Source organism: Penaeus monodon, chromosome 10 (assembly GCF_015228065.2).
Source record: "Penaeus monodon isolate SGIC_2016 chromosome 10, NSTDA_Pmon_1, whole genome shotgun sequence".
Classification (NCBI taxonomy): Eukaryota; Metazoa; Arthropoda; class Malacostraca; order Decapoda; family Penaeidae; genus Penaeus; species Penaeus monodon.
Genome location: NC_051395.1, coordinates 18,391,858 through 18,404,357, shown reverse-complemented (window position 1 = coordinate 18,404,357; position 12,500 = coordinate 18,391,858). Strand labels below are relative to the sequence as shown.

Sequence of the window (12,500 nt, the reverse complement as noted above, 5' to 3'; positions counted from 1 at the left end):
CAGAGAGAACATTGTAATTTCTGGAACCGAAGGGTCTACGGAAAATCCTTAACTTTGAGCTGCCATTTGATCCTGTGCTGTCCCCAAGTCCCCTGGGTGTCTGTTAGAAGGATGGGTGGAGTTGATGGGAGGGTTAGTCTGGTTAGATACTAAGCTTACAATCTTTTTGCTCTGGCTTCCTCATCTTAAATATACAAGGAACACATTCCTCTCACTAACCTCCAATTAGTCCAAACAGACACTGATGAAGAAAGTGAATTCAAATATGTAAATATGCATTTTTTTTGCAATGCAGGGATTATTCTAAGGATCTCATGCATTTTAAATAAGTTTTAAGAAATAATTTCACATAAGCAACTTCATACCCAAAAAATTAGTACAGGTAATTTTCTCTTTGAATGTACAGGTGAAGATCTACAAGACCCTCCACCACATTTACCTCAGATAATGGCCATACTGACAAACAAGCCAAATTAATGGCTCTTTGCAAGTCTTTATAAACAGGGTACTTTTATTTTCATTTGAATTCTAATCTTACTAGCCAACTTTACGACACTTACAATACCATCTATCTTATGGAAAGCAAAAATACAAGATCTATGCTACACTGTTTCAAAATAGCTGAACTATGAAAAAGTAATGTGAATCAAATTCTGCAATGAACCAATTTTCTCAAATATTACCACATACATACAGCACATTTTTTCAATAATGCATCAAGGCTTTCAACGTTTTGATAGGATTTACATTCAAGTGTGTAGTTAATCAACTTTACACAAACATTTTCAAGATGTCTGTCCCATAAATGTTAATGTTAAATGCATTGCCAGTATCATGACAGGCAATTCAGTCAACACTTTTGTTCTATAAAATAATTAACACTCTAGGTACAGAAAGCAAAGAAGCAGTATTTCATTAACTGCAATTTCTATACTTAATACATTAAACATTCTATATAGTATGCATAAAACATTATAAAAACACATCTTTGCTCATTTTACTACACATATCTGCCATGCCTCATGCACACAGGACAAAAATCAGCAGAAAGTACTTTCAGAAGCTTGCTTTTTTCATCTCGCTATATGCACATACACAAGAGGACACAATTGGGGGGAAAAAAAGCATACAAGCTATGAAAGAGAACTTTACATATCAATCTCCCAGTGGACAAAAATCCAGCTTATAAAAGAAAATCCACCAGTTCAGTAGTTCTCCCTTTCAAAGTTGAAAACAATTACTTCAGCCTAATTTTCAGTATATAGTTTCTTTAAAGCAACAGTCAAAAGCATTTTTTCAACAACAGGTTGGAAGTAATATCTAACTTTCTCACTTCCCCTAACCTCTAAGTTGGCATAATTACTCAGAATTGGTGACTAGGACATGGCAAGAGAAAGTCTATAGTCTGCTAACTCAATTTACATATAAATGTCACATACATTTCAGTTTAAAGAATATATTTATATCCTCACATTTTTCAAGTGTGCTGATTATTTTAACATAGAATTTCGCTTGTTAATGGCTATGATGCACACATCTGCCAAAGTAACTTGATTTTATTATTATACATCAAGCATAAGTATGGATGGTGTTGTATATTGGATAAAGAGCAGCACATTGCAAATTGAGAAGGTACTGGAATTTTGAAAGTTCAAATTTCAAGATGGTTCTATTTACCCATGTGACCAGGAAACGTTGGATATTATCAAACCGATTGTTGATAAAAATGAGTGACTGCAACTTTGCTTATTCACGTCCTTACCTCTGCCTCATCTTCTAATTTCCTCCATTGTGACCTCCCTTTGGAAAGGATTTTACGTAGTGATGAGGGTGTCAAACCTCTCTTCCCTCTTGGTGTCATGCCCTTTTTACTTAGGAGAGAGACATTGGCTGGAGACTTCGCTGAATGCTTGGACCTGGCACCTGGGGTTCGGACATATACAGTGGAACTGGAGACGGGTGACTGAGTGGAGCGGGCATTATTCCTCCTTCTGGATCTTGTGGAAACGGGAGAACCTTCTGAATAGGTGGACTTGGGGCTCATCTGGAAGGCGAAGTGGTCATGGTACATTTTGTAATATCTATATGGTATGATGTACCTCACCATCTACACTAAAATATGCTACAAGAAATAATAATGTTCATAAATACTAAAGGTATGTACAAATGAGAACTAGAGATTATACAACTCATTTGTGCTCTCATAAAATTTAATAAAATACCGAGGAAAAAAATAATAATAATAAAAAATAAAAAAATAAATAAAAAATAAATAAAAAAATAAAAAAAATAAAAAATAAAAATAAAAAAAATCTGCTTACCTTGCTCCCACGAGTTCCTACAGATAGAGTGGAAGTGTTCTCAGTTCGATTTTCTTTGTCTGCTTGACTCAAACTCTTTCTCCCGGGAGTTGGTGGTCCTGGCCTTGAGTAGGATGTCTGTAATGACAATACAAAAAGATAACCAATTTGAAAGGTATACAACAACAATCATTTTTGATCTCTTAACATCAGTGGTAAAATCATGCACAAGATCTTAAACTAACCTAAGAGTAACTTGTTATAGTTTCACATTTGATTAGTATGATACACATTCACTTGTAATAGTTGTCATTAAATCCTCAGTTTACTTTCACTTGACATTACCTTAGCAGGGGAGAAAGAAAAAAGAAAAGAAAAAGAAAAAGAAAAAGAAAAGGTCAAGGTAAGAGGACCAACTTTAATAACAATATTTTGTATGTACATTAAAAGGCAAAACCATATCTAAAATTCATAGAAAACAATATTAAGTGATGACTAACTAGTAACCATGTGATGTATAATAAACATGCTTGGAAGTTACCTCAAATAAAAATCAATATTTCAAAACCGTGGAGACTTAAAAATAGCAATCCCAATCAAAGAAAGCAAAGGCAAAGACTTAATGAAAACCCGATTGCTTACAGATAATCTTTTAGAACGTTTTCCCCCAGAAGATTCTAAAGATGTTTCCGAGTGTGTAGAATCTGACAAAGACTTCCGTTTTCGGAGGTTGAAGGCTGGAGAATCAAGACCTAGGTTCTCAGTAGCCTGTGTCAGGTTCAACAGCTGTCTATCTTCTACAGCATTGCCAGCCTGGGGAGAGGCAAAATTTGTCTGACATTTGAAATATTAGATTTCAGCAACAAGATTATGGCAGGGTAGCAATCTCAAGATATGACAGTTTGTAGAAGAAACTTTCTATGTACGTATTTGCTGTAATACTAAAATATTACCATGAAATATTTTTAGAAAGATAAAAATGAGATGATGTCTTTATCATGTTGATTCAATGCAACAATTTTTTCTTCATATAGGGTTCAAAAGTACATTAGTACCTGTAGCTATACTGTAAACTCAAATTCATTCAAATAGCTAACAAGGAGAAAGTAGTTAAACCTTTTCATACTGCAATAAAAATAGTGTTGCTTAGCAAAATAAAATAGTTATCCCTATTGTTTAACAGAAATCAAGTCTGCTTCCACCATAATCTTAACTTTGTTTCCAGTGCTTTATACCACTCTCCAGGCTTACTGCACTTACTGAACAAAAACATGCACTTATCTAAGCCAACAAGGATTCAGTACTTTAGTTCATACCTTCAATCTAAAACTCATTTTTTATTGTGGCAAAGATGCACTTGATACTTTGGTGGTGATGATTATTTAGAATAGAGTGATGTTATTCAGACAAGTTCTATTCAGTTAAATATCACCAACCTGCATCATTACCTCAATGGAAAAATATGTATAGTTCAGGATCATATCAATGTAAGCTGAATACTAGAATTCTTGCAATTCATATTCTGTAGTTTACCAAAGAATGTTTCATTCAAAGCCAACTACACAAAACACCATTACTGTAATTGCTGATAAAAGAAAGCTTTGTAAAAAATTTCAGATTTTGTACAAGAGCTAAAGAAATTACTTAAGAAATTACTAACAAGCAGAAACCATAATTATCGTTTATGAGACTCCTGTTCTTCTGTCTAATAAAAATAATTACAGAGGGGAAAAAAGAAAGGCATTACAATACAGTAAAACTACAAACACCAAATAAATGCACTTATAACAAAATCAAACTTCACAGCCAAAATGAAAAATCTCAAAGCTGATAAATAAAATGCAAGAAACGTACCCTTAATTTGTCATCATCGAAGTCCTGAAGTGGTCTGAACTGCATTTCAGCAGGATAAACAGACCGCATATGGGGGGGATATAGGGAATTTCTTCTCTGAAGTTCAGATAATCTTTTCCAGTGGGGGTCATCAAGAGTGTTGCACCGACCAACCTGTCAAGTACATCAAAATAATCACAATATACATAAATAAATAGATCATACATACATTCAGTTTCAAAATTTATACTTCTTATCTGTATTCAGTTATGTATTAAGTAGCTGTAATTTTCTTTATGATCATATAAATCAGACAGACATCAAAGCCTCTGTAATACACCCTAGTCCATTTACCTGCATGTCAATAAGATATTTGTTGCTGAAAAGTTCTCCTTCATCCTCGCAGTTGAAGAGCATGTCCCTTGGTACCGAATGCCCCAATGACTTATCTGACGTTACTTTCTCAAGCGATTGAGTGGTCTTTTTCTTTCCTGTTGCAGGCACAGACATGTTTGCAATATCTACACTACTCTTTGGCTGTTTCTCAAGTGCTGTGTTTTGTCGAGTACTTTTCCTGAATACCTGTGGAAATTTCATAGGGATGTATCTTTTCAAAGATGGTAACAAATGGTTATACCTTTGGCTGTTAGAAATATTTTCTGTTAGTATTTATAATCCGAACTTTATAAACTCCATCAAACCATACCAACTTCTAACAAGTTCTTAAAAATGTTTACTAGTTATCTGTTATTCTGTATCCCCCCTTCAAAACACTCAGTCTACCTTTCATTGATATATTTTCAAACAGGAGCATACCATTCTCTTGACCTTATACATACCACATCTGATGAGACAGCCCTTGTCATTTCTTTTGGAGGATTTTTTGATGATTTTTGTACAAGTGCAAGATCTGAAGCTGTTAAGCTGTCCTCCTCAGGGGAAGATGAAGGTCTTGGCATCTTAACTTCGCTAAGCCGAGTATCAGACAAAGCAGACTTTCTCAATGTGTTAGGGAACTGTTGTAGAAAAGGAAATGAAAAATAAGATACAGATATTTCACAATAAAAACACAAGAGCCATTCATAATTTACAAGAATTTAACAAACCTGTATATAATCCTTTCTTACCCCAAAGCTCTCTCTCTCCCACTGTTTCTGCATTGTTCTCATTTTGGAGTCTGCAAGTTTAACTTGGGCCTCAAGAGTTCTGTTTTCATTGCCAAGTCGTTTTACTGTTAAGTCTGACTCTTGCAGCTTATCTTTTACTAATAAGAGCTGCTCTTCCAGTTCTTGTATTCTCTCAATACTTGCTTGTTTCTTCCTCTCATTCTGAAGACTTTCATTGAGTTTGTTGACATGATCCTTGTACTTTATCATCTAGAAGGAAATATTAAAATCCTATATCAATGGAATCCATCTATATAAATATGACATGGTTGTCTCAAATATTCCTCTTTACTCTATCTTATTCGTCAGACCTTGAAAAAATATTGGACATACTATTACATAAACTTCAATACAAGTGAAAGGGGTAACCCTCTGTGACTTTTATCAAATGCTCTACCTGTTTCTGATAGTATTCTTCTGACTTTTTGTATTCACTGATCTCTGTCATGACCTCTGACAACTTCTTCTTTGCTTGTTCATACTTCTGGTGTAAGATCTGCTTCTCTTGCAACACCTTCTCTTGCACCTCAATTTGTACCATGAGTTTTTCAACCTCAGTCTTGTACGAAGCTTTCTGTTATCAAAGCAAGAAACATTAACAATTACATGGTCCCTGAAAGATGTAATGTCCACTATAGTTTTGCTTTGCTTTGTCAATGTCTTTACAATTCATGTCCAAGTAGTAAGCCTCACTTTATTTCCCATTTGGGGGACCCCCCCCCCCCCAATACTAATAATAGTTGATACTTTTATATCAACAGTACTAATAGTAATAAAAACTTTTGATAATCAAGGAAAGGGGTAAGCAGGTGAGACAGGTAGGACTACCTAATGGTTCAATGGGAATTAAGAATTGGTACTCATCTATGTCTAAACACAATTAATAAACTAAAATTAGAAAGGACATGGCATATACAGAATTCGTATCTTATTTCTTACATATATAAACAACTCACCAACTTCTGAACAACTGATTGTCTCTCGGCCCGAGAATTATCCTTGACAGCCTGTAGTTCTTCTGTTAAGCTCTTAGTTGACCTTATACTTTCACGTTCAATTCTCATAATCTCCTCCTGATAAAACCAAAGAAAAAATTTGGTAACCGTTTCCTGACTGAACACAACCATCCATTCAAAGTCCACAAAAACAACTCATTGATATACATTCTTTTGAGTAGAAAAAAATCTCTGAATGCTCAATCTATGAGAAACTTGAGAGACGCTGAACCTACCTTTGCTGCAGTGACTTCCTGTTCTTTGTCAATCAACTTGGCTTCCAAAGATAAAGCATGGGCTTTGTGTTCCTCCACTTTTTTTTGGGCTTTCTCAATCTGTCAATGACATTGGACTAAATGAACATGCTAAATTATTAGAAACATTTAAATTAAATCAAATTCTGTTATTCAAATATAACTTAATATCATGAGGAAACATTGTACTAAACTTCACCTCCTTGGTTTGTAACTGGAGAGTGGATTCCTTGGTCTTCACTTCCTTCTCAAGCAAGGCAAGTCTTGTCATCATCTGCTCTTCAAACTTTTCTTGTTCTTTGGCCTTTGCTATCTTATCATCCTCCATGGCTTTAAGCTGAATAAGAAATATTGGTTATTCATTACTAAAATGTAATACTAACTCATAGCATATTTAGTTGATAATTCAATAAAATAATCATAATACCAGTAAGATACCAACCTTAATTTCAAATTCAGAGACAGCAGCATCCCTGGCAACCTTCTCACGCAGTGCAATTTCTTCTTTCTCCTTATTCTTTTGCTCTTCATTAGCTGAACGGACATGTTCCATCTCTTGCTTCATGACTAGCATTCTCTTGGAATTCTCATCAGACTGTGACTGGAGTTCAGCAATTCTCAAGCTTTCCTTTTCTTTCAGTTCAACAATTTCCTTCTCCATCTTGCCCTTTAGCAAATCATAGGCTGAGCTAGTCTTTTCCAATTCTTGTTGAAGAGTCCCGAGAAGAATAGATTTTTCGGAGAGCATTGTATTTAGTGATGCTATATGTTCTTTGTAATTTTGTTTTTGTTCTTCTTTTTCCTTCTTTTGGGTATCTAGGTTCATCTTCAGTGACTTCAGCTCTTCTGTAACACTCTGCTCCACAGCTAATTTATCTTTTTCAAGGGACTCCATTTTTTTCATTACTTCACAAACAGTTTCCTTGAGATTGCAGACTTCAGACTGATGCTTTTGTTGCTCCTCCTCTATCTGTGCTTGTAATTCACTTAGAGCTTTATTCTTTTCTAGGAGACCATCTTCCAACTGCTTAACTTCTAATGTCAATTTCTCTTGCATTTCAGTGGAACCTTGTGTATGCTGCTGCAGTGTAGACACAATCCTATCTTTCTCACTGATCATTTCAGTCAAAGACACTTTTTCTTGGGAAAGCTCTTTAGCCAGAATTTCTTTCTCTTCTCGCAGTACTGTTAATAGTTCATCCTTGTCCTTAATCTCCTGTTCCATATCCTTCTTCAGAGCCAACATTGCTTGATCTGCTTCATTCTTTAATGAAGAATAAGCATCTTCCTTCTGCTGGATATTTTCCAATAATGACCTCTTCTCTTCTTGAATTTGGTCTAATTCATGCTTAAGAGACAAGACTTCGTCTGATTTTCCTGCCAACTCTGACATCATGGCCATAGTCTTAGCACTCTCGCTTTCCTTGACCTCAGATAGATTCTTCTCAAGATCATTCTTCACAGTTTCATGTTGGGACTGAGAAAGTACAAGTTTTTCTTCTACAGCCTTTAGAACTTGAGACTTCTCTTCTAACAGTTTGTTGAGAGAGGAAATTTGGTTCTTGTTATTTTGCTCTTCTTCCTCCTTCTCCTTCCTGACTGTATCCAATACAAGCTGAACAGAACTCAACTCTTCAAGCATTTTCCTTCCTATTTCTGATTTCTCTTCTCTGAGAGATGTGATCATTATTGCATTTTCATCAAGTGCCTGTTGCAATCCCTCAATCTCTAAACTGTGTTTGTGTTTTAGTTCCTCAATTTCCTTATGAACCTTTTCTAAAGTATTGTTCTTTTCACAAAGACTTTCTTTTAGAATTGTTATCTCAGTCACTGTCTCTTCCTGTTTTTCTGTTAGATTTTGCTTGAACAAAGCTTCTTTTGTGGTGATCTCATTCTTCAATGCATCAATTTCTCTTAGCAGCTCATCATTTGTTTTCTGTTGGGTGTCGCTTGCAGCAGAAGCATTTGTGAGGTCATTCTGTAACTTTTGTATATGTAACTGATGTTCCTCTTCTGTCTTTTTCATATCCTCCCTGAGTTGGCTTATACTAGCTTCCTTTTCTTGAAGAGCTTGCATGTGAGCAGTCATCTCGCTTTCCAATACTCCCTGAGTCTTTGTATTCTGCTCCTCAAGTAGATTCAGCATTCTTTGTTTACTCTGCAGCTCTTGAACCATGGCTGCCTTTTCTTTGTCAAAGGCACCTGAATCTTCTTGCATTTTCTGCTCCAAAGAAAACAGCGCTTCTTCGTTCATGCGTGACATTTCACTGTGGGCTGAAGCTTCATCTTGCAACTTCTTTTGCAATGATGAAATGACTTCTTCCTTTGACTTCAGGTTTTCATCCAAGGATATTTTATCTTTGTTGTACCTCTCTACTGCCTCTTGCATTTCTTCTTGTTTATATTTTAGAGCTTCTTCCTTTTCTTCAACTATTTTTGCAATGGACATCTTTTCCTCTTGTAACTGTTGACTAGCCAGTGCTAAAGCCTCTTCCTTAGCTTTAATTTCTGCTTGTAAAGCCACTCTCTCTCTTTCAAAGGACTCTATATTAGACTGTAATTCCTGCTGTTTAGCTGTTAAAGCTTCCTCCTTTTCCCTAACAATTTTACTGCTGCATACTTTTTCCTCTTCCATCTGCTGTTTAACCAATGTTAATGCCTCTTGTTTGGCATTAATCTCACTTTGCATAGTATTTTTTTCCTTTTCAAAGTTATCAAGGCTGTGTTGCAATTTATGTTGCAGAGAAGATATGACTTCTTCTTTTGACTGAATTGTGCAATTCATCTTATCCTTTATTTCTTTAACCTGGTCTTGCAATGATAACACAACCTCTTCCTTTGCCCTGACCAATTCACATAAGGCTGCCTTTTCTTGGCCAAAGGCTTCAGCAGCCACTTCAAGTTCCTTTTGAAGTGAACTAATATTGCTCTCCTTCTCTTGAATGATACTGTTCGTTGACAACTTCTCTTCCTCTGCTTTTTTCTGCAAGGAAACAAGAGCTGCTTCTTTTGCTTGTATAATTTCAGCCATCCTTGTTTTTTCTTCAGAAACAAGCATAAAGTTGAGTTCCTTTTCTTGCTGTAAATCCCTAAGAGCTTTCTCTTTATTTTGTAGCTCCATATCTTTCTCACTGATTAAGGATGTGGCAGCCATCTCCATTTCTTGCTTGGCTGCTGAAAAGGCAGTTTCATTTTCCTGAATCTTTTCAAGTAGTAAAGCTTTCTCCTCATTTGCATGTTTTACCAACTCTTCAAAATGCTTTTCATGATCTGTGATAGCAACACTTTTCTCTAGAATATCCTGCTCAAGCTTTGCCTTTTCATTTTTCAGTGTCATTATGGTTGTCTCTAGCTCCTCTCTAACAGTGGCAAAAGCAAGTTCTTTTTCTTAAGTCTTTCCTCTAGCCCTGCCTTCTCACATTTGTGTTCCTCTAATGTTGCTTCTATTTGCTGCTTCAAGGTATCAAGGGCTTCTTCTTGAGCTCTGATTATGGAAGACATGGCTGTCTTTTCTTGTTCAAACATTTCACACATATCTTGCTTTTCTTTTTCCACTGAAGAGACAGCTTCTTGCTTTGACTCGACCTCCACAGTAAGTGACTTAACTGCTGCTACCTGCTCATCTCTTTCATTGCAAATCTGTACCTTCTCTGAGTGGAGTGCTTTCATCTGAAAAGGAAAAGACGGTAGATGCGTCATGAGTGAGCGCTCTGAACTGGATGGCCTGGTTCAGTATGGATGTATGCTACCATGCGTAGATTCCTTGCACTATTTTGAAACTCATCCAAACCCTCATCCCCACTCATCCAAACCTCATTCCCCAAACCCACACTCATCTAAACCCTCTCATCTAAATGAATTTAAAAATCTTCAAATGCATAAAAAGAATCTGTATGAAGCCCTTCTGATAAATAAATTACCTAATCATAACCAAGGGTTTATTAGCAGGGCATGGATAACCTAAGTATCTTGATCCTGACCCTGACCCTCCTCCCTAGACACAATTCAGTTTTTGCTCCTCTGGTCTTTGTCTTCTGTAAGTTGTCAAGTCTAAATCACCACATTTTATTTTGCTTTTAATGTGACAGAGCTTTCCTTCTCGCTATAGTATATACTTTTTCCTTTGACGAGTTGCTGACAAGAGGAGATGCATACATATCCTACAAGCAAGAAATACAGGTGTTTGCATAAAGCCTATGTTTATATATATGTATATATATACAGTACACACTTTATCATTGCAATTCTTGCTGCAGTGACAACATAACTTTTTTTGTAACTCTTACCTTATCCTGTAAATCAGAGACTGTTTTGTCAAATTCATTCTGCTGTTTCTCTGCTTCTGCTTTTAGGACATCCAAAGTTGCTGCATGCTGTGCTTCCATTTCATTTATTTGTGCACAAACTTCTGCCACCTTTCCTTCATGCACCACTTTTTCAGCATTTATGCTGTCCATCTGTTCAAAAGATTCAAGAACACAATATAGCTTCATGAAAAAATTAACCTTTTATTTCATGGTACATAAAACAATACAATATAATGCATATTGACTAACAAAGACCTAATAAGAAATACCTGCTTAGTGAAGCTGGCGAGCTGTTCCGTTAGCTCACTTTCTTTTGCACCCAAGGCGCTCACCAAAGCTGAAATCTCTCCTTCCATTTCAGAAACCTTTTTCTCAAGCAGATTCTTTTCAGTTATATGGCTTTCTTCTTGGTTATGAAGTTCTTGTTTTAACAATATCTTCTCTTTCGAAAGAGTTTCCCATTCAACCATAATAATTGACAGGTTGTTATTCAGTTCTTCAATCTAAAAGAAAAGACAAAAATCAACTGAGTGATATTTCAAGCACATTATTCTGAGTATAAATAAACTGGCATCACAATATTGCTTGTAAATTAATCAAAAGGACAATTAATGAAACTATCAACAAGCATATACCTTCTTCTCATATTCTTCTGTCAGGTTAAGTTTTTGCATTCTGAAATCTTCATTCAATCCTGAAACAGTTCTGTTAAATTCTTCTTGCAAAGTACACTTGGCTTCAGTTTCTGCCTTCAAGCTTGCTGAAGTGCATTCCAATTCCTGGCTGGCCAATTTTAGTTTACTTTCAACTTCTTCCAATTCTGAACAGCGTCCAGCCAATTCCTTTATTTTTTGGTTTAGTTGTTCCTTCAGGGTCAGGAGAGAGACTTGCGATTCCTGAAGTTCTTTCTACCAGAAGGAGGGAAAAGATAAAAGGTGAATAATTACATACAAACAAATATTGAATCTTTCCTTTTGTAACATTAAGAATGTCAGACTTACCTGTAAGCCAACTTTCTCCGTCTCTGATTGCAAGACCTTGGACTGATTTTCCTGTAGTTGAGAGGATGTCACCATATTTTGTTCTTGAAGCTCTGCATGCTGAACCATCAACTGAGAATAATTCCCCTTAACTAGCCCAAGTTCAGCATTCATGGCATCATTTTCACCTGTGAGATCTTCAACCTGAAACACAAGATAAAATATGTATAATATGTACAATATGTAAATATATATATATATATATATATATATATATATATATATATATATGTATACATATATATATGTATATGTATATGTATATATATATATATGTATATATATATAAAATATATATATGTATATATATATACATATATAGATATATATATATTACGTATGTATGTATATATATATGTATATGTATATATATGTATATGCATATATATATGTATATGTATATATTATATAGTATATGTAATATATGTATATTACATAATGTATATGCTATATATGTATATATACATATACATATATATATACATATATAACATATATATATATATACATACATATATATATATATATAATACATACATATAAAATACATATAATATACATACATACATATATATATATATATACATATACATATATATATACAT

General features: G+C 35.0%; 1 protein-coding gene across 1 annotated transcript in view; it reads right to left on the bottom strand.

Moving 5' to 3' along the window:
* The window catches only part of LOC119577559 (nuclear mitotic apparatus protein 1-like), a 24,685-nt gene that overhangs the window by 2,444 nt on the left and 9,741 nt on the right, over window positions 1–12,500 (bottom strand). The window contains 18 exon segments of the mRNA XM_037925144.1: window positions 1–100; window positions 1,763–2,044; window positions 2,322–2,438; window positions 2,943–3,113; window positions 4,155–4,307; window positions 4,488–4,715; window positions 4,973–5,149; window positions 5,261–5,509; window positions 5,697–5,873; window positions 6,256–6,372; window positions 6,531–6,629; window positions 6,748–6,885; window positions 6,991–9,938; window positions 9,941–10,217; window positions 10,835–11,005; window positions 11,125–11,358; window positions 11,491–11,763; window positions 11,857–12,039. The exon segment at window positions 1–100 is cut by the window's left edge and continues 10 nt beyond it. Coding sequence (XP_037781072.1) covers window positions 1–100; window positions 1,763–2,044; window positions 2,322–2,438; window positions 2,943–3,113; window positions 4,155–4,307; window positions 4,488–4,715; window positions 4,973–5,149; window positions 5,261–5,509; window positions 5,697–5,873; window positions 6,256–6,372; window positions 6,531–6,629; window positions 6,748–6,885; window positions 6,991–9,938; window positions 9,941–10,217; window positions 10,835–11,005; window positions 11,125–11,358; window positions 11,491–11,763; window positions 11,857–12,039 — 6,094 coding nt within the window.